Here is a 25165-nt window from a genome sequence, read left to right as displayed (position 1 = left end):
TTTGTGTAAGAGCGTATTCGAAGTGTCGTTATGGCTAAAATATACGCCATCTGCTGTACAGGAGTGTAACTGCTACCGCAGTGGCTGTATTCGAGAACCGTCGTAAAGAACCCTGACAGGACCTATTGGCGAACTAGGGCGTCCGAATGGCTATACACAGGATTACATGAGGATTTCGCTATAAAAATTCTACACTCCCCTGACATTTTGAGTCAGTGCTACACTTATTAATACTTTTTCCTTGCCCATGTTTTGTGGGCATATAAAGTTCCATAACCCGTTCCATCTTGGTGAAATAAACTGATACCTCAAAACAAGCACCATAACGGGGGACCCTCATCTGTTTTCCTTCAAACCCAGACATAAACTACCACCAGGACAAATTCAATTAGGGTTCTGAACACACAGCACAAACTGCGTTGGGCAGTGGTTCAAAAATAATAGCCTATGTATTTTGTGCTAGAAGCCGAAGAATCTAGACAAAAACTATCATGTCACATCCTTAGCGCTTATAGTAAACTATTTGAATTTATTTTGTCCCCAAAAATATATATGAAACTGAACCATTTAAATATGACAGTCCATTGTCTTAATTGAAAACAATGGCATTCTAGAAGATTGACTATTTTTAAAATATTTCTTATTATCATTTTATTGACTGGTGAAAGGACAAGGAAAGCTGAAGTTCGGAAAGTGTCGGCCTCTTGTGTCCACCTTTGGAAGTAACTTCTTGCAATTTGAGAAGTTAACAGGAGTCTTTTTGCCACGTAGTATGAACTTCCTGAAGAAGTTTCGGAGCATAGCGACAGTCAGCAAGTGCGCATCGTTTTCTTAAGGATCTTTTTTTTTTTTTTAAATAGCTTTTTTGTGAGATTTTTGCTAGGTTACTTTGGACTCACCATGGAAACTGCGCAATTGTATTTTGTCTGATTTTAATTAACATGACGACAACTAGGATAGGGTTTAATTTGGTAACGGGCTTGGTGCTGATGATTTTGCTAACCGCAGTGGGAATGGGAATACGCGTTTGTAGCTAACAAAAGGAGAAAAAATCCTTAATCTTAATAGTCAACTATTGTCTATGGGTGAGTCTAAAACTGCATTTAAGTGCATTCACCCCCTTGTAGCCTATTCCCCAGTAAATTCAACGTAGATAGATTCTGCTAATAAAACGCTTGGGTTGATTTTATTTAGTTTTTCAAGATATACTAATTATTAGCTAAGCGATGCTTATATGCACAGGCATTATTTAATGTAGCTATATTTGACCTATCATTAATTTGTATTATTAATTTAATTAACCAATTTAACGGTTTGTACGCTATTGTTATGTTCCATGTGGCTTGTGTGTCCAAACAGTTGTATAGGGAAATATTGTGGTATGGTGTGTGGTACCTATTAAGTTTTACATAAATGCTATAAAACCCGTCTTACCCTTTTGGTGTTATAAGGAAAATGCTTAGACTTGACGTGTGAAAACGAATTATTGCGATAGGCTAGCTGCAGCGCACATTATTGCTAAGCAGCCCTTGTGATTTACTAATAGAAATTGGTATAATGGAATGATGGCGATTACGTTTATTAGTGTCACATTTAGCCAACGCTAAAGGAATGAGGTGAGACTGGCCAGAACAGTAATCCGCCTTGTAATATATTTTTAATATTCGGAAATGATTTGCTTCAGAACAGGAGAAAGTGGGCAATGTAGACACTTGTTTGGATGGAGAGAGGGCTGTCGTGGTCGTCTCAAGTGGAGTTGTGTAATTAAATGAGCATCAACAAGAGGGTTGTCATGGTTACAGAGCTCCAAGGTCTCATTTGCGTTTCTCTCAAACCTTTTCTGCGGGCCGCTGGACCGTTCACCTCAGCTCACTTATACAGTGCATTGGCTTTGATATTACGGCAGTGCACTTCAAAAAGCAGTCTGCATTTGAGGATTATAACGATACTTGTTCTTGGTATGTTAAAATACGTTCTCTTCTTTTTATTAGCCTGTCTTCAATATGATGTGGATAACATTGGGCCGTGGCCACCTCCCAGCTTCAAATAAAATATGCATTTAAAATATTCTTCACGGAAAAACAAACAAAAAGAAAGATGGGTAAGTCCTGGTGAATAATTAACTGCCTTTCTGGGTGTGTACATTTGTTTTTTCCTTGTTCCTCTGTGATGGGATCTCTAACACAGTGTGTGTTATAAGTAATGACTTGCTCAGATCTGAGAAGCTGTTTCACTCTTTCTTTTTAGATGGATTATGATTCATTTTACAGTTTTATGCTGCAACATTTTTTGAGAGAACAGTGGCAATATCTGGTACATCACTTGCATTAGAACAAATGAATGTCCACCTATTTATGGATTGCCAATTCCTAAAGGTTCAAAGATTCTCTCTTGACATTATCTCATTTGTCATAATTGTACTTGGATATGACGATTTACAAAAAATAATTTATTGCTTTATATCCATTTAATATTATTTAAAACTAATCTGCTTAGCAAACTATGCAGTAATTTCTTTTTTTTATAACTGAAAAATAGTAGCATAAATAGTGTAAAGGAGAGACAGTAATGTAAGCATGACTACTTTGCTCACAAATACCCAGAGGTTAACTTGTTTTTAGACTTTGATGCTTAAATCTATATAAATGTTGATATAAAAAAATATATTTAAAAAACATGGAAGCTTGAATTTTAGGTACTAATAACTAAAAAGTTGCAAGAAAATGTTCAATCAAATGGATTGAGATATGGTGCCAGAGAGCATGGAATTAGTAAAAGTTAGAATGGAAAAGTGAATATACAAGTAAAATTAAATGACTCATTTATTTATTATTTGTACAGAGTGAGCAAAAGCAAAAGTAATCGTGGATACATTATATCATTGTTTTGAAACTTTAGCAATGTAGCTAATTGCCACTGGTGCCTTTTTTAATTAGAAAACTGCTTATCAAAGAAAATTGAAGGTTGATTTTACCCACTCATTAGGAAATCATAATTTTCTAACAGTCAGTGTTCTAGAGTGGAAAATATTTACATTTAATTTTTTTTCTGTGAATACCTAGGTAACTCTGTGCTGGCTCTTTCTTCTGTGGTGTCTACGCTGGGCGGCTTGGTGTTTGGATATGAGCTTGCTATCATCTCCGGGGCTCTCCTTCAGCTGCAATCCCAGTTTCACCTGAGCTGTTTCCAACAGGAAGCTGTCGTGAGCGCTCTCCTGATTGGAGCCCTCTTGGCCTCTGTGATTGGTGGATTTCTGATAGACCGTCATGGCCGGAGGAACTCCATCCTGTTCAGTAACCTACTGGTCCTGGGCGGGAGTTTGCTGCTCACCGTCAGTGGGTCTGTCTTTGTGCTGGTGGTGGGCCGAATCACCGTGGGCTTCGCCATGTCTATATCCTCCATGTCCTGCTGTATTTTTGTGTCCGAGATGGTCAGCCCCAAGCGGAGGGGGTTACTGGTGACTCTGTACGAAGCTGGGATCACCATGGGCATCTTGACGGCATATGCTATGAATTACCTCTTATCCAAGGTCGGAGAAGGATGGAAATACATGTTTGGATTGGCTATCGCTCCGGCTTTGGTTCAGTTAATTTCAATTTTGTTTCTCCCGTCCAGTTCTGTCACCAATGTGAAAAAAGCATGTGAGGTGCAAGGTCAAACTGGGTTGATTCAGCTGACCGGTGTGGCGGAGGAGGATGATGTGGTCAAGTGCCAGAGAGATGACCAACGGTATAGCATCTGGGCCCTCTTCCAAAGCAAGGACAACATGAGAACCAGGACGGTCATCGGCCTCGGCCTGGTGCTTTTCCAGCAGTTCACGGGCCAGCCGAATGTGCTCTTCTACGCCTCCACCATCTTCCAGTCCGCAGGCTTCGAAGGGGACACGTCCGCAGTTCTGGCCTCAGTGGGCTTGGGGGTCGTGAAGGTCATCGCAACCTTGATCTCCATGATTTCCGCCGACAGGGTGGGCAGGCGAAGACTGCTGATCTTTGGTTGCGTTGTCATGACGACATCTCTGTTTGTCATTGGTCTGCTCGGCAAGCACTCCCTGCTCCATTCCAGGAGACCCTGTAGCGCCAACGCTTCCATTTCAAATGGCACACCCCTGGCGCAAAATGAAATGGGAGAAAAACTAATACCTCTGAATGTTTCTGCCGGTCAGAGCCCTGGCCATTCCAATGAAAGTGCAGTTTCTGGGTCCTCTGGCATCTTGGCTAACCGGGCACCTTCGTCTCCTAAGGCTGCAGGCCGTGACCTTGTAAACTGGATAATGCTGATCAGTATGATGGCATACGTTAGTGCATATTCAGTTGGATTCGGACCAAGTAAGAATGTTTTTCTGTTTCATTTATTTTCAGTCAGATGCAAGTTTAACAAACTGGCTGTTGTGTAGTTATTTATATAGTTAATGATACATTTTGTATATATGAAGCTTTCGTAAATTGAATTACTGTATTTATAAGAGTAATCCAGATCATTTTGTTGTGCAAGATTTTTTTTAGTAACTGCCAGGAATAATTTTCATTTCCTATAAATATATAGTGTTTTCACACATTTTCTGCAGTCACCAGTCATGAGTTTCACTCATGTTTCTCTCTCTTTCTTTATCCTTCATAGTGACCTGGCTTGTCCTGAGTGAAATATTCCCCGCTGGTCTGAGAGGAAGAGCATTTGCATTTACCAACTGCTTCAACTGGGCAGCTAATGTGCTTGTCACTTTCACCTTCTTAAATCTTATTGGTTAGTATGCACAGAGAGGTTCTCCGTTTTACTTTTGGAAGTTTGTGATGAAATAAAACGCATATGGATTAACTGTTTTATCTGTTAACAGATGCACTCGGCCTGCCTTGGACCTTCATGCTGTATGGAATTAATGGAGTGGCAGCTGTTGTCTTTATCTACTTCATGTTGCCAGAAACGAAAGGAAAATCCCTTGAGGAGATAGATAGGGATCTCTCCATGAAAAGGTAAAGGGAAAAAATGTGTCTCCTGCTTGTTGGAACTTAAAACTGATAATAAGTTATCTTTATCTCAGCATGAAAAAATGTTCATTCTGATTCTAGGTAACAAACAAAACTTTGCTTGAAATTAACTATGAAATAATCCTCAGATTGCACAAAATGAGTTCTAGCAAATTAACATTTTTATTGGGGAGATTCATAGACCCCAGATGAAAAGGTGTGAAATATGCCATTTTTAATATGAAAAAACTAAGGATTGACACCTTAAACTCATCCTATTGCTGCAATGCTTTCACTGTCAGAGTGCAGTGTGCACATCATCCAAAACGGGTCCACTAACAGAGCTGCACCCTTCCGATCGACCAGATCGAGGCTAATGTACAAGTGTAACTGGGAGAACCCTACTGGCTCAACCCCTCCCTCCTCCATGGATGATGTGATGTTGTGGTTAATTATGTGTCACTCTCCCAGCTCACTGGCTCCTGGTCACATTCCGCCTGAACACTCAGGATTGATCCAAGATTATGAGATCAATACTCTGCCCAGAGAACCAGAGAAATTCTGAGTTGCAAAGGCAACCTGGAGAATTAAAGCAGGTAGAGAGAGCAAAGGATTGTGCAGCCAATCGGATCTGGGCTGTGATTAAGTGGCCACTGCAGGAAGCCGGTTTTTTGTAGGAACCCCATACACATTGACTGAATGACAGTCAGGGCCTTGGTTGAAAGTGTTCAAGATTTGCATCTTCTACCACACAGCTGTGCTGGAGCACTGGACTTGGTCCAGCAAGAACAGTGCCCCCTGCTGGCTCACCAATACCACTATCAGCAGCAACTTAGTTTACCCAGGTCTCCCATTCAAGTACTTAAAAAGCCCAAACCTGTTCAGCTGCAGCAGTTTGATGAGATGATTACTGTGGTACATCTGCGAATGTTTAAAGTGGAAGAATAAGATTATTTGTTGGCATGTGTTGCATCTGCTGTGTGTGTTATAAGCAATCATCTCAGACGTAGTTTTTGTTTCATTTCAGGTTTCAGAGTAGTGGTTTATGGTGTGTGAAAAACGGCTCCACTGGGTACCAGAGGGTATATGCATCAACTTAAAGATCCAGTAACCTACTGCCTCAGAACAAAACTACTGCAAGTGTTGTCAGCCAACTCAAAATTCAACTAACAATATGAATCACTTGGTTTCCAAAAATTGTTTTCCACTTACCCTGGATAACAGATCTTAGGACTGTTGCTTGCCCCAGTCAAACAACCTTCCTTTCCCTGCTGTCAAGACTTTTAGAATGCATCCCATTGAAGAGCACTTAAACTGTAAGTTCCAAATAAAAAAGAACACCCAAGAGAATAGACAAGTTTTTTTTGCAAGGATAAAGAACGATGTGGTTTTTTTCCCCAATAATATATATTAAGTATTTTGGTTCAGTGTATTTTGTCTGGTTGTTAGCTTTGCCGTGTAACTGTTTTTGTGTTACGAAATGTAACGCAAAATAAAGGACAAATGAAAAAAAGTGCACTAAAACAGATGTTCAAAATGTGTTCTAAAGGCTTTTAGAAGTGAGATTTCCCAGTGTCATTTCTGTTGTCTGTATACTTCATTTGCTGGACCACACTGCACAAAACTTACTGTGACTGGTGGTCAATTGCTGCTTGGTAAGCTATTCACCCAGACTACAAGTCATTTTGCTTGATATACAGCCAGACTACAATCCCCAATCACCAGATCACCAGAGCTTCAACAGGTGCAAACCCTCAGCCCTCATTTGCCTGCCACTTTCCAGGAAGGAGAAGAAAATCTAAATACAGCAGGGTAACTGCGAACCTTTGGGCCCCAAAAGGGAAGTGGGAAAAAAACATTGCGACCAAAACCATGACCAGGTGTTCAGCTCAGCTTAGTGTCAGGTGCCACTGTGCATTTCAACATTCTGAACAGTTTGCATTGCATTCTTTAAACCCTACAGAATGTCAAGCAACACAAAGTAAAAATATATATATTTTTTAAAACAGTAGAGAATACTGAGCATGGCAATTACGGTTATTTTCCATAATTTAAACTTTTTCGACAGCGTTTATAGTCTAGAACACAAATGTCTCGCACACTCCCCAACTAAATGAAAATCCTTGAGTAGCGAAGCTTAGCAGGAGAACATCCCTCCCCCTCCATCTGGCAGAGTGGATAGTGGATTTGGAGAAAACAGCAACGTTATTGGTTCTTCAGCACCTTACCATTAAATGCTTCACTCTGATGTAGCAACAGCTGTGCACTAAATTCAGAAAATTGTGAAAGTTGGAAGTTAAAGTTCAAACAAGCATTTCCCTGTCATTTCAGATGACAATAACAACTAGAAATACCACCTCACGGTTGTATGCCTCTGCCAACCAGTAGCCAGTCTGGATATAAAATGTCATCACTTCATCAAGGCTTCATGCATGTGATAATTCACTCCTTCCCTGGTTCCTTTTCCTGACTAGATTGACCATTTGGATATAAAATGCCATCACTTCATTTTATCCTATTAGACATTTGTGTGAAACTTTGTCATAATTAGCATATGAATTCTTGAGTTATGGCAAAAAACATGCTTTGTGGGGTCACAGTGACCGTGACCTTTGCCCACCAAAATCTAATCAGTTCATCCTTGATTCCAAGTGCTGGCTGTGCCGTTGCGGAGGCATAAAAAAAATCAAGAGTACTTCAGTTGTAAGCAAAAAAAAAAAGAAAGAAAGAAAAAAAAGAAGTCCTTTCTTAGTCCACCAAGAGTAATAAATTCAAAGGATCACCCTCACTAAATGGCTTCTTGTAGTTCATGGCCTGCTCCATTAAGGACATTCTTGGTGTAAAACTGTCAAACCATACATTTTCAGTACATAAACAATTACTATTGGTAAATTTAGATCAGAAGAACACCCAGACCGAGGACCTAAGCTTGAGAGCTGAAATTAAACTAAAATTCAACCAGAAGTTCAAATATTGGCAGACGTCAGGCCACGCAGTGTAACTACTCAAGTGTCATCGTACCCCAGCATTGAGGTAGTGGCAGAGGTCTTTAAAGAAGTCACTCCACCAAAAATAAAACTACAAAGCCTAATAAGAACAAATTTGCCATGTGTGTGAAATTGCAGCATGTTAAAATTGCACTACATTGTTTTGCACTATTTGGATGGTCACATGCTGTATGTGGGACATGTATGTTGCATACGTGTACATGTCTGTACATATTCTAGGTATCACACTTAGGTGCAATTGCTTTTACACTTATAATTGTTGCATGTTACGCAGAGAAATACCAAGTTAAATTCCCCCGTGTACCCTGTACATTTGGCAAACAAAGAAATTCTGATACTACCAGTCATATAGTTTAACTAATCAGATTAATCAGAAAGTATCTTCATAAGCTCATACTGTACTCATACTGCCAAATTTAAAATTCTGTTACTTTCTATCACTAAAATTCTGTTACTTTATAATCTAATTAATTGCAGCCATCAATCAAGTGTTGCCACCGGCACTGGGAAACAATGGCCAGCTGCAGTCTTAAGCAGCCCTGATATCTGACCCATGCCTTCATTTGCCAGATTATACCAAGTAACCTTGTTTAATCTCCAACAAATTTGTAAGTCATTCCCCACTTTTGAGACTAAGCCTCGTCTTGCCAAGTAATCATAAGTAATCGCAGGAAACTTCAGCCCAAAATTGTTGGACCAAAGAATCATGCCATATAAACAAAAATAACAAAGGACTACCACCACATATTAAACTGGGAAATATAAGATTTACTGTATCCACCAATCTGCACGTGCTTGGACTTAGTTGCTTATCGTTAGCCGATTTTTTTTGTCCACTTCCAAATAATTAACATGATTGGTTATTTAATAAGTCACATTTGCTTAATAGTACCCTTGATAAATAAAACACGTGTTTATTTACACAAATGTTCTCAAATACTGGTCTTCCACATAAGGGGGACATAAAAATATATACAGTGATGTTAAGGGCCCAAACAACTTCATTGTAATGGTGGTGTCTAAGTATCACATGTTCCAAGTTTTCAAAAAGAAATGAAAAAAGTTGCAGTGTGCCTATTTACAGCAAGGTCTAAGCATACAAGACCATGTGTTTACAAGATTCCCAATCAATGGCACAGAAATGCTGAAAACATTTAACCCTTCAAGTTCAGTATGTCCTTCAAAATGCAAGTCCAAACAAAAACTCACTAAAGGCAGACACAAACAAACAAACAAACAAAACAAAAACCATTACCCTGAAATTAATCACAACAAAAAGACCAGAAAGGTTAGAGGATCTGTGTCCAAAAAAAATCAAAATTTTCAGGGATATAAAAGAAAACCCCATTCTCCTTTAAATCTAAATAACAGACAATAGAAAACCATTTCAAGCACAGTAAAAGTGTAACACTTGTGCTCTCTCTTATACACTCCTGGCTACTTAAAAAGAAAAAAATGAACTACAAATGTCCGTCTCGAACAATGGCAAGTTAAGTCATTTTAAAGGCAGTATCCATCTTTCAATAACAAACGAACGAACAAACAAACAAAAAAAGGTCAGTTTTGGTCAGTCTCTTCTTCCCAAGTAATTCAGTATTAACTTTGGTTATGCTACTTGAGTGAATTCAAGAAACTGTAAAGCAGCAAGTTAAAAATGACAGCAGAACAGATGGCTTGGCTTTAAGTAAGCTTTGAGCACATTGAATGATGGGATACTGCCAATAAACCACATCCCATCCCAGTTCAGATATATATGGCATTCCAGATGATCAGATTGTGTTCAGGATCCCTCCGTTTTCCCCCAGTCGATAATGCAAGATGGATCAGGTTTATCGGAACTTGCTCGAAGTGCGCCGGACGGCCTTGAAAGTGTCTGTGGTCACTGCTGTGGTGAACCGATGCAGCTTCAGCTGAAGGACCACCAAATTACCAAACACAACCCGTCACAGGCGCCATGGCAACGCTTCTGGAGAGGTCCAACAAAAAAAGAATGTGTAACCGCTGAAGGTGGCCCTGGTTGATCTTTTTTACTGTTGCGTTTACGGGTTTAGAGCGCGTGCTCGTTTTGGTCCGAATGCTATTATATTCCTTTCGGTTTTTTTTTCTTTTCTTTTTTTAAGCTAACTATTTTTGTCATCTACTGTGTTTTTTCTTCGCATAACCTAACCAGTTGAGGATCTCATTATCTACAAATTTTTATCCATTTTGCAGTGTAAACACAAGCACACACATGCTCACGCTGGTGCAGCATGTGTATCATCGTCAGCTGTCGAATGCACGGAATACCGGTATATATGACGTACGAAACATTCAGTTATCTTATTTTTCCAGGTCGACTGAACTAAAAAGAATCCACAAGCTGAACTGCACGGAGGTTGGCATTCCTGGACCCCCGGGAACGATAGGCCCGAATTAAAAAGGGGTGTGGCTGCGGTGTGGGGGGGCGGGGAGTTAGAGCAGCTGCCCGCGTTTGGGCTGCGACGAGACGGGCCGGGGGGCACGGTGGGGGGGCACCGGGGCGGGGGAGGACAGGAGGGCAGGCGGGCGGCCGGGGCCAATCACTGCTGGGCTCCGGCCACGGCGGGCACGGCCGCTCCCAGGGCGCTGGCGGCGGCGATGACGGGCGAGCCCGCCAGGGGGCCCAGGGTGGTGGCGGCCGGCAGGGCGGCGATTCCTGCAGAGAGAAGGGCGACGTCACTCTCCCGCAAAAAAAACCCGGGTAACGACAGGGCGGGGACCTACTGGGGAGCAGGGGCTGGCCAGCGATAGCACGCCACAAAAATGACCGTGTATGCAATTCACTTTCCATTTACTGGTAAAGGGGGTCAACAAACCAGATTAATGGCAATCGTGTGTCGAGTGCATCCAACTGTATTCCTAAACGCTCTAAACTCAGGAACAGTAAGCGAGTGCTTCATTTGTAACTGCATGGGAGCCTGTGACATCATTAGGTCGGAATGACAGAGCAAAGGAAGTCCCTGTGTCCAGTAGCAACGGGCGGTAGGTGCGTTCGTACCTGTTATCATGTTGGCTGTGCTCACGGGGGTGTTCCCGCTCGGCAAGCTGGCGGATCCCCCCAGTCGAGTCTGGTCTTTCACAATGGGATCTACAACCACAGGGACAGATGTGGTTATACGTCAAACATCTGGTTTAAAGCATTATTCAATTCTCTGTGCAACATGTTCCAGGGGTTCCTCCTTCAGCTCTTCAGGGTCATCGCAGTTTTCCCACCATGAGGGCTCAAATAGTGTTTACTTACTCATTTACTTTTTTTACAAATGACTACCAAGACTAAGAAGGAGACAATGGAGGGGGAAGAAGGGGGGACGACAAAAAAAATATATACCACTGGATTGAGAAATAAAAGTCTAACATCCCAGTACATATAAATTACACCCTCACGGGGATTAGACAACATAACTCAGTGACCAGGCTCTGTGGTCGGGGTGAATGTTAGAAAGGCCATTGGGCCCAAACAGGCTTTCCATGGCCGCCGCTGGCTGCACTCACAGAAGTAGGGGTGCTCCATGGCCTCCCTGGCGGTGAGCCGGGCCTGGTGGTCGTAGCGCAGCAGTTTGTCCAGGAAGTCCAGGGCTTCGGGGCTGATCAGGTGCTGGTTCTCGCTGTGAACGAACCTCTCCCATCGTTTGCGGGAATGCCTGTGGGAGGAGGACCGTCAGTGGAGGGAGCAGCTAGCCGGCACTTGGCTGGGTTGAATTCCCTTTCAGGACTCTCCTGCATCGACACTCCCTTAAGAATTAGGGAAATGACTCCATTTTGTAACTGTACAGGAAGCAAAGCGGGACAACGCTAATGCCTCTGGAACCAGTTACCGATTGGCTGCTTGCAATCCAATGCACAAGCTCAAAATGATTTTTGGGGGGCAAAAATTGCATTCATACATGTGTGATACCATCTCATCCTGATTTCTGAAACAGGAGAAAAGAATTTGGCTGAAACTGAATTATATTGTCATTCTAACTAAAAATAAATCAATGTATTATTTCTAATTAAACAATTCCCAAGAAATCATATTAAAATGTGTTTGAATACTGAGCGCTCACCTTCCCAGGATGTCGTTGAAGCGAGGCTCCAGCTCGATGTTGTACTTGTCGATGTAATCGTAGAGATCTTCAGTTCCCAGGACTTTGGCTATTCTCACGAGCTGGGGAAGGGAAAGGGAGAGCCGTTACGCTCACTGAGCTCCACCAGTTTCTCCTGGGTCCCCAGGTTGCCCACAACGCCAAATTCATTCATTTGTCTGTTGAAGTTCCACTCCGTGGAATTCAAAGCCACATAACACCTGTACCTACACTGTATCAGCCTTCATTAATTATGACAAACTCATTAAGACAACACAAAAATGGCCAAAATGTCCTTGAAAATGTCAACTTCAATCCGATCCCAAAGTAGAATATTCTGTTTATTCAGTTTCCAAGGGCACAAAAATTAAAGCTGGACAAATGTGGCCACAATGTGTCAACAAAATTAAGCATTTTAAAACACCTCAAGAATGTTTCGAGGTTTTGGTTTCGTATTGCCTTATTTTTGCCTTTGCGTCTATGAGGAATCACTGTTGGCATGGTATCAGCCATGGATAATGCAAACTGAACAAAAAAAAAAACCTCTCCACACTGTTATGGAAGGCAAAGTGGCTGGTAGTGGAGGCAGCCTACCTGGTCATAGTTGTCATGACCATGAAAGAATGGCTCCTTCCTGAAGATCATGCTGGCCAGCATGCAGCCCAGACTCCACATGTCAAGGCTGTAGTCATACATCTGCAAAGAAATTAAACATTTGGGTCATTTGACAGATCATAATGTGGGGTTGGTTTCCCTTGAAAAAAAGAGCCAAAGGTGTACACGTTTGAATTTACCACCATAGACCCTAGGAACATACCAAGTTATAACCAAACTAACAAGGCACTGAAGACATGACAATGAATATGCAAGGGCATGGAGACATTCCTGATAATATACCTACAAGACCTACACATACATGAATACCTGGCTCTGTAAGCTTAGATTCTAGACTCATGACTGACATCCCATGAACAATGGCCCGAGAGACATGGTAGTCTATCCGCAAAAGCCCTGGAGACATCCCTGCCATTCTAACAGCAAGGAACCAAGGTCACGAAGACGTACCTGATAGTCGACCAGCAGCTCAGGCCCTTTGAAGTAACGAGAGGCCACCCTGACATTGTACTCCTGGCCTGGGTGGTAGAACTCTGCCAGACCCCAGTCAATGAGCCGCAGCTACAAACACAACAGAGGCAATGCATTACACAGCCACCGGGAGCACAGCAGCCACCGGGAACACAGCGGCTACCAGTGACTGCTCTTTCCCCAGGGTTAAAATACTTTGATGAAAGACTAGGAACATTGCTTGACGGGTTCTTTTAATGTCCCTCCGTGGCTACAATAAAAATCCCTCACATATGCTGGACACCAACCTCTTCGTCAAACTCAATACAAAGCCTGTTTAAGCCTTTGTGCAAAGAACAAAGAATATTCACTACACTCAATCATTTTCTTAATCAACAGTTTGGAGAGTTTGGTGATTTACAGAATTAACTTGCCAAATTGTATGTGCAAAGGATAACAATTGCATGCATTTTTTCAATACTATTTAGGAAAAATGTTTACTGAATCCTGGCCTGTAGTAAGCAATACGCATTTCATTAGTGTAACAATATAGCTTTGTTTAGCTTTTTAAAACAACAAAAAAAACATTTTATAGGATTTAGAATGAAACTAGATTGAGAATGAAATAAAACATCCACATCTTGAAAGATAACCAATTTTATAATGATTAAACACAATGTCAAAAATTTTCAATATTTAAACAGTATTGCATACGGTGGCCCACAGGGACAATTGAACTTCAAAAGCAAAAGCACAAACTTGCATGGATTTTAAAATTTGCATTGTAAATGGATTTGGAACATGATTCTTTCGCTTTTGAGTGTGATCATCCTTGTGGGCCACCCTAGTTCCAGCAAAAGAAAGGAAAAAATACAAAATATATACTTGCCATTCTCTCTCAATAACCAGCTTCGAAAGCCAGTGGCAAGATCACTCATGTAATTAATACTTTAACGGGCACTGGATCTTACAAAATGGCAGCAGCCCCAGAGCTGGGGGGGTAGAAGGACCCTTTACCTTTCTGTGCTCGTGATCGATCATCACATTGTGCGGCTTCACGTCCCTGTGCATGATACCCATGCTGTGGCAGTAATCCAGAGCCTGGAGGTGGAACAGCCCAAATGGCACTTATTAAACCAACAGAACTACAAGGTCCAGGGTGCACCTCAACAACGAGTCCAACAAGTCCACAGAAAAGACGGCCCAAAATAATCAAGTAATACAGTAACAGACAACGCCAGAAGTTCTTACGTAGCACTCATGCACGCATCCTAGCGTACTTCATAAGCACTTAGGCTAAATCAAGAATGAGCCAAAAGAAGGGAAGAGACCTGACACAAGAAGAGACCTGACTATAAATAGCAAATTGAACCACATCTGTGAGGTGGCTTGGCATTGAATTCCAAAGATGAAATGCGGAACTGCTAAATGCTCTTCCCCCGACTAATCGAAAATAAACACAGCATCTCATCTGTTCATTTAATGGGATTCTTTCAGACCATTTTCACTCAAACCTTTGGTGACAAATGTATAACTGACATTAGTTTTAAAAATAATATTTGTACACCCCGTAGGCTGCCAGGCTCTGAGGGTTGATGTTCTGTTAGTTTTTGTGTATTCTGTACCAGCGATTGAGGATAGGACCAGAGGATGGGACACACTCTGGTACCGAAGACATTGCACCTGCTTTGATATTCCTCCAAACACACCAAACAGCAACCTGCATGCCAAGAACTGGAGGGCTCTAGACTGGTATGCACAACACAGATCCACGGCAACCATTTTGTACAAGGAGTTTACAAAGTAAGCCAGGTTACAGATTTGAGAAAAATCTCAATGTACAGAAAATGAACACTCAACTAAACAATAATGTGCGTTTCTTTTTCTTCCTGTAGTTAAGGAAAGGATGATTATTATACCACAAGGGGAATTAACCTCACCTTAAGAATCTCGTACATGTAGAATCTTATGTCATAGTCAGTTAAGGTCTGGTACAATTGCTGTTGATCAAGAACAGAAAGATTTTTAAAAAACCTTTAATAAACACGTCAATAAAAGTGACTATTTACCATTCAGACCAGTTTGGAAAAGTTATTTGTCATACCCACTGGTTGAACAAAAATAAAATACACAAATAAAAGTCCAAACCCAAAAAGGGATGAACTCTGTCAAATCGAGCACATCCCAAAACCACATGTTCTTAAAATGTGAAGATACAACCTGTGTTCCAGGAATTAACATATCTCCAGATGCCTCAACCACTCTGTTGAGGTTTTCCACACTTGGGATAAAATGCATGCTTAATATTTTTAGTGCTTCGAGAATGATCTTACCTTGAAATCTGTGTTGTTAACATGTTCAAAAACCAAAGCAGGTGTTCGAGACTGGAAAAGGGGGAAATAATATAAAATTGATCAGTTGGAAGCAGCATATATTTTGCAAAGCTTTTCATTATTTTCAATGCATCAGCCTCCATGCTCACCACAGGGTCTTTGACAATGTCTAAGAGGGAGATGATATTAGGACCGCCTCTAAGGTTCTCCAGAATCTTAATTTCACGCTTAATTTTCTTCTTTTTCACTGGCTGTAACAGACAGAATTTTGACACATTAAAACATTAAGGGTAACCACAGACTACCAATGTCACACAGTATAAAGACTCAGTAAAGATATGTTTTAAAGTTTCTGGTTATAAAAAGTAGTCTACATAGTGTGGACTATGAGCGATACAGCCAAAACATCATATGATATTTTTCAATATTATTGACGCTATGGTGGTATTTATTTTCCAACAGAAATTACACAAGAAGCAAATTGAAATATAGGATTGTAACTAACTATTTTTTATTGAGGACGTGACTATAGTTGACAAAGGCTAGCAAAAAGTGCTACCTGACTTCTCAAACTAAAACAATATAAATATCATTTAATAATGTAACAAAGGATGCAGTGCATGTTTGTTGATTGCAGAGAAACTGAAAGTTGCCCAAATAAGTGCTAAAAAGATACACAGGGAGAACTGTGAGTTCAAGGCAAGCCACCCGTCTTTGTGACATCTAAATGACATGGTGTCAGTGAGAGAACATGGAAAGGGGAGCAGTGATCTGCAAAGTGTGGACCTCTGGCTACCCAGCTCAACTGAAATTGCTTCTACTGTCGTTTAAGTGGCAACACAGATGTTTGGGTAAAAAATAACTACAGCCAAAATGAAAAAACAACTCAAGATTCACGCAGTAACATTCATATGGCAAAGCCGTTTAGCAAAATGCAGGGCCCATACCTTGAGTATTTTCACCACCACCTTCTCGTTGTTTGTGATGTTGATTGCTTCAAAGACTTCGCTGTATTTTCCCCGCCCCAACTTCCGTACCAGCTGAAAGTCGTCTTGGTTTCTGACAAAAAAACAACAATGGTTGAACAAAGTGGCATGGCCATATCAAGTGGTGCTTTCATTGTGCCACATTCTACGCTTAAAATGTCACAAGGATTTACAGTTCCTTTCACAATGTTGGGTGTTCGCTGCAGTTATTTGATTACATTTTGGTGTGGTTAGGTTTATAACTGCATGTACAGCAGGCATACAGCGCTTGATAGATAGTCCGATTGATGATCTGCCGCTTTTAGCCAATCACGGCATTGCACTTTGGGTTCCACCCATTGTGCAGAGCCATCGGCGTTACAGACAGCTGCTTGAGCCATTTATCTTCTTTCTGAATGACGGCAAAGCCTAAACGTGTAAGAAGGGCGTCGTTTCGACGGTGCGCAAACGCAACGAGCGGGTGAATTTCGGCTCTCGGCTTACCCCCATTCCACCACGTGGGACTCGTAGTCCCAGTACTCCCGGGGCCGGTGTGTGTTCACCTCGGTGTAAACCCGGGCCCGACTCGGCACAGGCCCCGACATGTCCGACAGCTTGGCAGAGTAGGCGGGGGGCGTGTCCTGTGGCAAAAGGATGGGAGTCGCTGGGGAGCTCGGCTCGCAGTCGTTCCCCCGGTAACACGCCGATGAGAGGGGAGGGGAAGGGGGGGGGGGGCCGGCCAGGAGCAGGGGGGGCCACGGGTGGCACAGTGGCTCTAAAATATTAAAAGACAGAAGAAAAAAGGGATCATCTACTAACAGAATTGTGGAAAAATTAACAGTTCAGGATGATAACACAATATTGGGAACCCAGTGCCTCTAAACATTACAGCGAATTGAGAGAAGGGAAACCATGGTAACCCTTAATTAGCCTAATCTGAATACGATACAGACTAACCACTCACTGAAGTTCTTGAAAGTACAATGGTAGTATAATGTTCTGTTCTAATTGTTTATAGACACTACCATGTAATACTACAGCAAGCACTGTGCACACAGGGGGTTAAATGAGGAGAAATAACATGTATGTACGCAAATTGTGTGTATGCAACTGCATCCTTTGCGAAGGAACTGCATAGCCAAACTTCCAACTTCTGAGACTGGGAGACCAGCAGTAAGTGCTCCATACCAAAAAAAAGTCAAACGAACAGATATGAACTCTTTCAGGCAGCTTCCAATTCACTTTGAGCCAAAAAATTCTAATTTTACCTTTCAAACGTGCATCGCCTGACAAAGCCATAAATACAAAGGTTTATATATCAACCTAGAAATAACTGGAAGCACATACAGGAATCTAGTGTTCCCATGTTAGGAGCATTTAGTCCTGAAAACTGTTGTGTGCTAACTGGAAAAATTATTTAGGAGCACTAATTTAGATGCACAAGTCTGCTCCTAAATTCTTCAAATTAGGAGCACATGTGGTCCATGGAAAAAAATGTTATGTAGAGCCCTGACTTACGGTTTGATGGATTACAGATACCAAGACCATGTTCCAAACAGTTGCGCATAAGGAGGTGACGTGTTCCTAATCAATGCCACTGGGTAAAATGTTCGGATATATTAGCTGATGTAGAAAACACAGTATACTAACGCTGAGAACGTTGTGAGCACCACAAAACCTACCAACACAAAGCAATCGAGCTCAAAAAAGAACATGCAAGGCAATCAATTACAGTTAGGTATCTCTTCTGCATTAAATGTAGAGGGTAAAGGGTCCAAGCAATGGATTAACGAGAGCACAATCACCATGACTTCTGGTTGGACTGTTCAAAGGACAGCTGGTCAACGGTTTGATTCTCAACACACATTAACTCAAAAAATGAGGAATACAATGCGAGGAATGCAAAGTACAACAGTCTTACGCAACTGTAGTGCGGTAGTCACTAGTAAAAATAAAATCAAAACAAGACCTCAATTATTAACCGTGTTGATTTTATAAGATAAAGACAGAAAAATTAAAACAATTAAAATCGGATTACTCAAGGAGTCACGTAATCAACTTGAAAGGGGGGAATACGTCAGTTGGTTGCAGTCGAGTTACAAAAATGACTGAACCTCGGCCGTCTTTAAAACCGAATCCCCCGGAAAACAAACATTGCACAGTCAAAGCAATTATTAGCTAGGTTATGCTAAGAATCAACCTGCCCCATATCTAGCTTCAACAAGCTTGCACCCCAATCAGCTCAATCATACGGATGTGCTAGCAGTATGTTATTGCAGATGCGCAAGTCTGAAATGGAGATATATTATTAGACTAGCCAACTAACGTTAACACGTCGATAACCTTTCCAAAACTGCCTTGGCAGCAATAAATGCCGGCATTGCGCAAAGCGTGATCGTTAAAATATGGTTTTCAGTTGCTTGCTACCCTTCTCGAAAAGCATCTTTCTATGCACGCTTGAATATGCAAGTTATTACCGTGGTGCTTGCAGTCTATCCAGTGAAAAACGGATAAACTGAGCTATCGGCTACAATACCATGCTAGCGTGCTTATACCCATATATCAGTTCAACAATATTACGAATAATATAATTGTATTACTCTAACTACCAGTATAGCAAGTGACATGCCAATTTACACGATGCATCAGAATACTGCAACAAATCTGAGATCGTCTACCATAATCTTCACTACGTTACCTCAACTAGGCAAAATAAACCAGGTTAACCAAACCTCGCCATGCAACAAAACGGATAAACTAATGGCAGGTATGCAATAGCTAACTTCTTTGCAAGAATACTGCGGTCTGACCACGGTAATGTCAGCTAGTCTAGTTACGACAAGGCCTTACAGGCAAATGAGTGATCGCCAGGGCCCCGGCAAGTCCAGTAAACTCGCTGGCTAGCTACAATAGCTAGCAAACAAGCGACTAGCTTAGCTAATACAAATTTACGTTTTAAGTTATATTCTAGTTAACTCGACAGATTATAGTCGATGAGAGTGGTCCATTTACACATTACTTCGCCAACTAATAACTATATCTTAACACAATGCAGTACAATAGAACGAACTAAGCTGGCAACACATTCCAGAAAACCAGTTAGCTAACTGTGGAGCCACAGTGCTAGCTCGTCATCACAATTACCTCGCCCAATACGCGCCGGATGCCGCCTGTTACCTCGCTAGCAAGCCAGCTAAGTTTAGCTTCTAATCAACAGGAAATGTTAGCTTGCGAAATATCTCTACGTTAAGTTAACTCGGCTAACTACCTACCTACTATAAACAGCTTCCTCGTTTCCAGTGCCAATATTTGTAGGTCGCTACCTTCTCGTAAACTTCCCCGTGCGGACCCCTTCCTCGGGAAGGCTGTGAGTTCCGTTCTTTTCACCGGTATCTTGTCGACACTGGAGATTTCTGCTGTATCAGAGACAATATGGCCGACCGCACGCTCTCTTAACCCCAGGAAGCACAGATGCGAGGTTCGGAAGCGGTAGGAAAACAACGCACTGGAGCTTACCATAGACTGCTATTATTCGCTCAGCTGTTACTCTAAACGTAGCGCCGTCTAGCGGACAAAACGGCAAGAAACCCCACATGTACTGGATGGTTAACAATTTGGGAAATTCAAAATTCAAAAACAGAATGCATTCGCATAGCAAAAAACAATAGTCCAGTCGTCTGTCCTATATTGCAACACTGGGATGTGACAATAAACTAACGAGGAATATTAAAGGAATAACTGATTAAAGGCTGTAAATGTCACACTTAATGATTCCAGTGAATAGTTGACACTGTAGACAATTAGTTATGTTGCCGCAGATTATAACATACACATGAGATGCACAACTCCTGGAGGTCCGTTCTGTGTGCTGTTTTTTGTTTTCAGACAGATCTATAAAATTATGCTGGTTCACTCTTGTACTGAGCACAGTACAATCTTTAGGATGCACTTGCAGCTAGTGCTTATACAAATGTCAGATCAAGATATGACTGAGCTAATTAAATATTTAAGAAACAACATCCTGAAACGGATTGGACTTGTACACGCGTGCACAATGAGAGTTTAAAAAAATAAAAAATAAAAAAACATGCTGAAACTCCATGTCCTCCAATGTTACCACTAGAGAGCAGTGTGTGCAGTAGTTGAGGTCCCGAAGTTTTGGTGGGCTAGTTTTGACACGTTAGCTGTTTGCCAACTGTAATTGGGATAGCGGTTCAATTAAGATTTAAGGAAGTCTCCATCGATTTCTGTGGTAATTTTATAAGTTATGGCACAGACCACATAGCCTACAAACTGCATTGTGGCAAAACCCATGTTTTTTAAAATAAAAAAATAAAAAATATATAAATATTACGTACACAAAGTCAGATAAATTGATCTTGTAGCACACTCCAACCTGGCGGTGCGCTCCATTCAGTGACACAATGTATGTCTCTCAGGTTGTTAGCGAGCCCAGCTGTGTGACACCCCTGACATGTCTCTCACTGAGGCTGTTCATTGCACTCTCCGGGCCCTCGATTGAGGATATCCTCCCTGCGATCGCTGCTGGTGATGAAATGCAGCGTCCGTTCCTCCAGCAGACGAACCTGCCAAACTCTCGCAGCTGAACTTCTCACAGGTCCCCAGTGAAAAACACAGCTCGCTCGCAGCAAGGGAGTGTGTCGATCTGCCCTTCTCGCTGTCAGTGCTGTTGACCGTTTCTGCGTAATGGGAATGAAGCCTACTTACTGTCCAGTTCTCTTTCTTTTGGTAGTATGCTGCATCCTATTGGCCTTGACCACAAATGTAGCCTGCACACACACAAAACACGTAAAAACAAATGGATTTTGCATTATTCATAATAAATCAAGGACAAAACACAGCATGTGTTGGTTTTAACACACAAAGACATCTTACACTAACTGAAAACCATATCCCTAATCATTAGCCAAAAAGTGTAAACCACTTCCATAATCCTAGCCATTAACCCTAACCCCCAAGTTTAAGCCTAACCCTAAAATCCCATGGCCCTAATCTAAATATTCATAAATTTATTTTGGGGCAAGGAGCTCCCAGGGACTTTTTACACCAAATGTGAAGGGGCTTCTTGCTCCAAAGGGACATTTTCACCTTTAAAATCTGGATTGCCCTGGACGAGGGCCCTCTGCGTAATTAGTCATGTGCACAGCTCTTTCTCTTAGCGTTTTAGGGCTATTGTTTACGCAGGGAAACGGCGACCCCAAATTCACCGGCTTCTCACCTCCTGTTTTGAGCAAATTGATTGGGAGGATAAGCTGGGACAAGGGTTTAATCGCCCGCGTTCGGTGTCGGTGAGGGTGAGCGGTAATGTCTGCTGATACCTTCTCTGGGAATTCCTCCACTTCCCAGTCTGCTACAACGAGACGCGAAAACAATGTAGCCTGTGTGCAACGCGCCACCGCTTTTAACTACCCCTTCCTAGTGCTTTTCTCCGTGTACCGGTCATAGGTGTTCTGTTCTTCCGTGGAAAACCATCATTAAAAGTCGGAAGCAGCACATCCCTAGCCGCCTTTGGATGAAAGCGGCAGGTTGCGTGTTTTCTGACCATTAATATCCCCGAGCCAGAGGTTCATTTCACTGGTCAGCTGAACTAAAATATGGCACAACAGAGTTTATTTGGAGCAGAGCTCTGCGGAAAGGATGTTATTACAACATTTATCGGTGCCCTCGGTGGTTGCAGGAACGCTTTAGCACGACCTGCTGTGTTGCAACTCCTAAAAAGAGTGCACTACAGGGGATGTAATATAAAAACTACACAGAAAACACGGCTTACGTAAGATGGATTTGCTTGCACACATAGTGCTGCTGTTCACATGTAAAGGTACAATATAATTAGTAAGTTTAACAAATAAGAGCAATGAAATATTATATATATATATGAAATATATAATTTCAATTACATCATGTAATGTCACATTATTTATTAATGAGTGACATACTGAGAGTTTGTTTTATTTATTCATGATATGATGAATGTAACTAATCTTTTGCCATTCAAAAGTAAAATAAATGATATGCATAGAGATTATATATAAATAATAAGAAGAAAAAAAATCAGCAAAGACATAAAGGGTGCTGTGTGTAATAGTATCTGCCATTAATGTGCAGAATTAGGGGTATTGCGTACTTGCTCACAGACTCATTGAAAGGCAATGACTAGTACACAAATACTTTTTGAGGATATTTTCCAGATTTTTTTGTCTTTAGAAAAATGGAAGTGATTGATAGTACAAGTCAGAATTTTACAAATAAATGTAGCATTAAATGGTAAATCTGAGTCTTTAAATTTAGGGGCAGCTTTTTCAAACATCAACAAAAAACAACACATACAAGAGATTATTCAGCCTAGGGGTCAGTGAGAGAGGAGGTGAAAATGAGATCCTGCTCAGTTTCACCTCAGTGCAAGGCATTCAGCAACAGCTTAGGCTGGAGTGGAGTGATGAGCTGTTAGAAAATATGCTTTTAGAATTAAACAGGTTGTGGGGTCCCATGTGTAGGCTACATATAATCCTGGCCCATAAGACAAGTACACATGCACAGACACACACACACACCACAGACTCAGACACACAGAGACACAGACACAGACACAGAAACAGAAACATACACAGACATACACACTTGCACACACGCAGACATACGCAAATACACATAAACCCCCTCCACCCACCCAAACTAACACGTACACAGTCGCATTCAATCCTTACCTCGAAATACCAAACATTCGGCTTTTTTCCCCTGTACAAGTCAGAGTTCTGAAGCAGGGCTTCTTCCTAATTTCTAATTTATTTGTTTCTGCAGACCTGTTCGGAATGCAGCATTTTATTTATTTATTTTTTTCACTTTTTCAGCCAGGGATTAAATTTAGGAGCAGGACATCTGGGTTCCAGTGCCGGATGATGTCAGGACTGGCGCTGACCCAGGACAGGCCCGCGCGGTGAGGGCCGCCGCTGGGTCGCTGCACACGCGCTTCCTTCCTGCGCCGCGGTGACAGCTTCCTGCCCGGGGGGGCGGGGGGGGGGCCTGAGGGGGTCGTTTGCGGAGGCCCCGTGCATGATGTAGGAGGGCTGAACGCAGCAGACTCCTGTTTGTTGGGCCTCGGTCTGAACAAAACGGAGGGAAGAGACGGCGAGAAACGGGCAGGGGTTTCCAGCAAGAACAGCGAAAATGCGCTACTCTTACGAGGAATGTTTGGATTGCGGTTCTATATTTTGCACTGAACATAATTTGGATTTTCAGAGAAGACAAGCTGAAGTATCTGATTTGCAAGCCCATGGCGATATTTTGCACTTGTCAATTGAACGGGCCACTGTATTACAGCCTATGGGGGGGGCGGGGGGGTTGGACTGAGGGTGATCATTTTAAGGGACCTTGAACTATCTGTTATTTGTGGAGGGGGGGGTGGGGAGGGGACTGAAGCTTAGCTCCCCTTAGCTCCCCTAAGCTACATGCAGGGACTGATCAGCACCAGTTGCGCTAACCCTCTGTGCCTCTACCCACCGCCACGCTAGCCGTATCAGGCACCTGCGGTAATGTAACTCAGAGAGTGTGAGTCACAGCAGTGACTCAGACGTTTCTGCTCCACACCGACCCCCCACCCCTCTCTCTCTCTCTCTCTGCCACTTGCGCCCGTGTCAGGCATTGTGATTTACGCCTTTGATATGCCGACAGCTGCGTCAGGACTAAAGCGCGGTGCGCTGGGTAATGTTCACTGTGACTAATAAATACCATACTCGCGTACAGCAACCGAGAGATTTGGGGGAAAACACACCGGTGACACCAATAACTGCCTATCCCTTTTGCTGCAGCTTTTCAGAATCAACAAACAACTTCTTGGAGAAGCTAATGGAAGGCTTATTAAAAATGTAGATATATCTGGAGGGTGCTGACTGCCAAGCAACTGATGCTTAATTCAAAATGCACAGATTCTTTGTCCCTAAATATCCCAGGTTAGTGAAACATGCACCTTTTTTTCCCAAGTAACTGTTTTATGTCACCTACTTTGCCCAGAGATAATATTTCTTCTATGCAGTTATTAATTCAGAGGAGTAGCTCATTTGAAAAGAAAAAAAGAAACAAACAATCCTCATTTAATCTCCAGCCTGAAAAATGTATCATCAAAAGTAATCATCTGCAACCATCATCAAGCTAAAAAAATAAAAAGAAAAAAAGAGTAATCATACCATTCATGGCTTCTGTGCTCCCACATATTTTCCAACATGATAATGGGGTGGAGTTTTGCGTTTCCATGCTGATGTTCACATCTGTAAAGATGTCACTCTTGGCATTGCAAAAACACAGACCACAGTTATCTGGGAGAGTAATGAGACTGATCTGACAATGATCCACTTGGAATGAAAAGATTGCCATACGCCACAGTTTCACCGTTAAGAGGTTGTTTCTGGAAACAGGATGCACGTCAGATCATTGTCTGCTCTGAAATGCCTCTTAGAGCAATGTGTGCGATCTAGCAAGTTTACATGAAACGAGAGCCTGCAGTAACTTGCGCAACTTGCAACTTGTGATGATTTTTATATATATATATATAATTTTTTTTTTTTTTTTTTTTGCACGACATTTTGACATATATGTCCGAGGAATTAAACTGGGGTCACGGGATGTTTCTGAGGAAAATATAAAGCCAACCGACCCCAGCTATAGGAAAGTATAAAAGTGCCCTGCCGAAAAATTGTGCCATGCAGCTAGAAGACTAATAATGACAGATTGTCGTTC

The 25165-nt window shown here is 41.9% G+C and overlaps 2 protein-coding genes and 1 non-coding gene across 5 annotated transcripts; 1 reads left to right on the top strand and 2 right to left on the bottom strand.

The window, feature by feature from the left end:
• The first annotated feature begins 729 nt into the window (after window positions 1-729).
• Window positions 730-6481, top strand: slc2a10 (solute carrier family 2 member 10). 2 transcript variants are annotated; one of them, XM_035388519.1, is made up of 7 exons: window positions 730-1085; window positions 1992-2101; window positions 3063-4325; window positions 4618-4740; window positions 4832-4967; window positions 5989-6102; window positions 6160-6481. In XM_035388519.1, exons 2-6 carry the CDS (start codon window positions 2098-2100, stop codon window positions 6059-6061), a joined length of 1599 nt encoding a protein of 532 aa, XP_035244410.1. In that variant the 5' UTR covers window positions 730-1085; window positions 1992-2097; the 3' UTR covers window positions 6062-6102; window positions 6160-6481. The 2 variants fall into 2 exon arrangements, with proteins under 2 accessions (XP_035244410.1, XP_035244409.1); XM_035388518.1 differs by having other exon boundaries at window positions 731-1085; window positions 5989-6481.
• Window positions 6482-8716: 2235 nt separating this feature from the next.
• On the bottom strand, window positions 8717-19889 carry LOC118211362 (casein kinase II subunit alpha). 2 transcript variants are annotated; one of them, XM_035388521.1, is made up of 13 exons: window positions 19738-19889; window positions 16919-17189; window positions 16397-16508; window positions 15599-15700; window positions 15450-15500; window positions 15057-15116; window positions 14134-14217; window positions 13117-13227; window positions 12646-12747; window positions 12034-12134; window positions 11480-11628; window positions 10986-11075; window positions 8717-10643 (listed from the first exon to the last, which is right to left on the bottom strand). In XM_035388521.1, exons 2-13 carry the CDS (start codon window positions 17017-17019, stop codon window positions 10528-10530), a joined length of 1179 nt encoding a protein of 392 aa, XP_035244412.1. In that variant the 5' UTR covers window positions 17020-17189; window positions 19738-19889; the 3' UTR covers window positions 8717-10527. The 2 variants fall into 2 exon arrangements, with proteins under 2 accessions (XP_035244412.1, XP_035244411.1); XM_035388520.1 differs by having other exon boundaries at window positions 19687-19881.
• Window positions 14734-14857, bottom strand: LOC118212017. The gene has a single exon (XR_004762153.1). It is a non-coding gene; the product is annotated as a small nucleolar RNA SNORA57 (small nucleolar RNA).
• Window positions 19890-25165: the final 5276 nt, after the last annotated feature.

Source organism: Anguilla anguilla, chromosome 13 (assembly GCF_013347855.1).
Source record: "Anguilla anguilla isolate fAngAng1 chromosome 13, fAngAng1.pri, whole genome shotgun sequence".
Taxonomy (NCBI): Eukaryota; Metazoa; Chordata; class Actinopteri; order Anguilliformes; family Anguillidae; genus Anguilla; species Anguilla anguilla.
Note: the sequence above shows the minus strand (reverse complement) of the source record. Positions and strands in the feature narration are given on the sequence as shown.

Bases quoted from the DNA above. Each gene is read 5' to 3' on its own strand.
- LOC118211362 (XM_035388521.1), bottom strand. From the start codon at position 17,019: ATGTCGGGGCCTGTGCCGAGTCGGGCCCGGGTTTACACCGAGGTGAAC. The intron at 15,117-15,449 runs GTAAGATCATTC...CTTGATCAACAG, and splicing joins TTAACAACACAGATTTCAAG to CAATTGTACCAGACCTTAAC. The intron at 12,748-13,116 runs GTACGTCTTCGT...ATTTCTTTGCAG, and splicing joins AGCTGCTGGTCGACTATCAG to ATGTATGACTACAGCCTTGA.
- slc2a10 (XM_035388519.1), top strand. The intron at 4,741-4,831 runs GTTAGTATGCAC...ATCTGTTAACAG, and splicing joins CACCTTCTTAAATCTTATTG to ATGCACTCGGCCTGCCTTGG. The intron at 4,968-5,988 runs GTAAAGGGAAAA...GTTTCATTTCAG, and splicing joins AGGGATCTCTCCATGAAAAG to GTTTCAGAGTAGTGGTTTAT.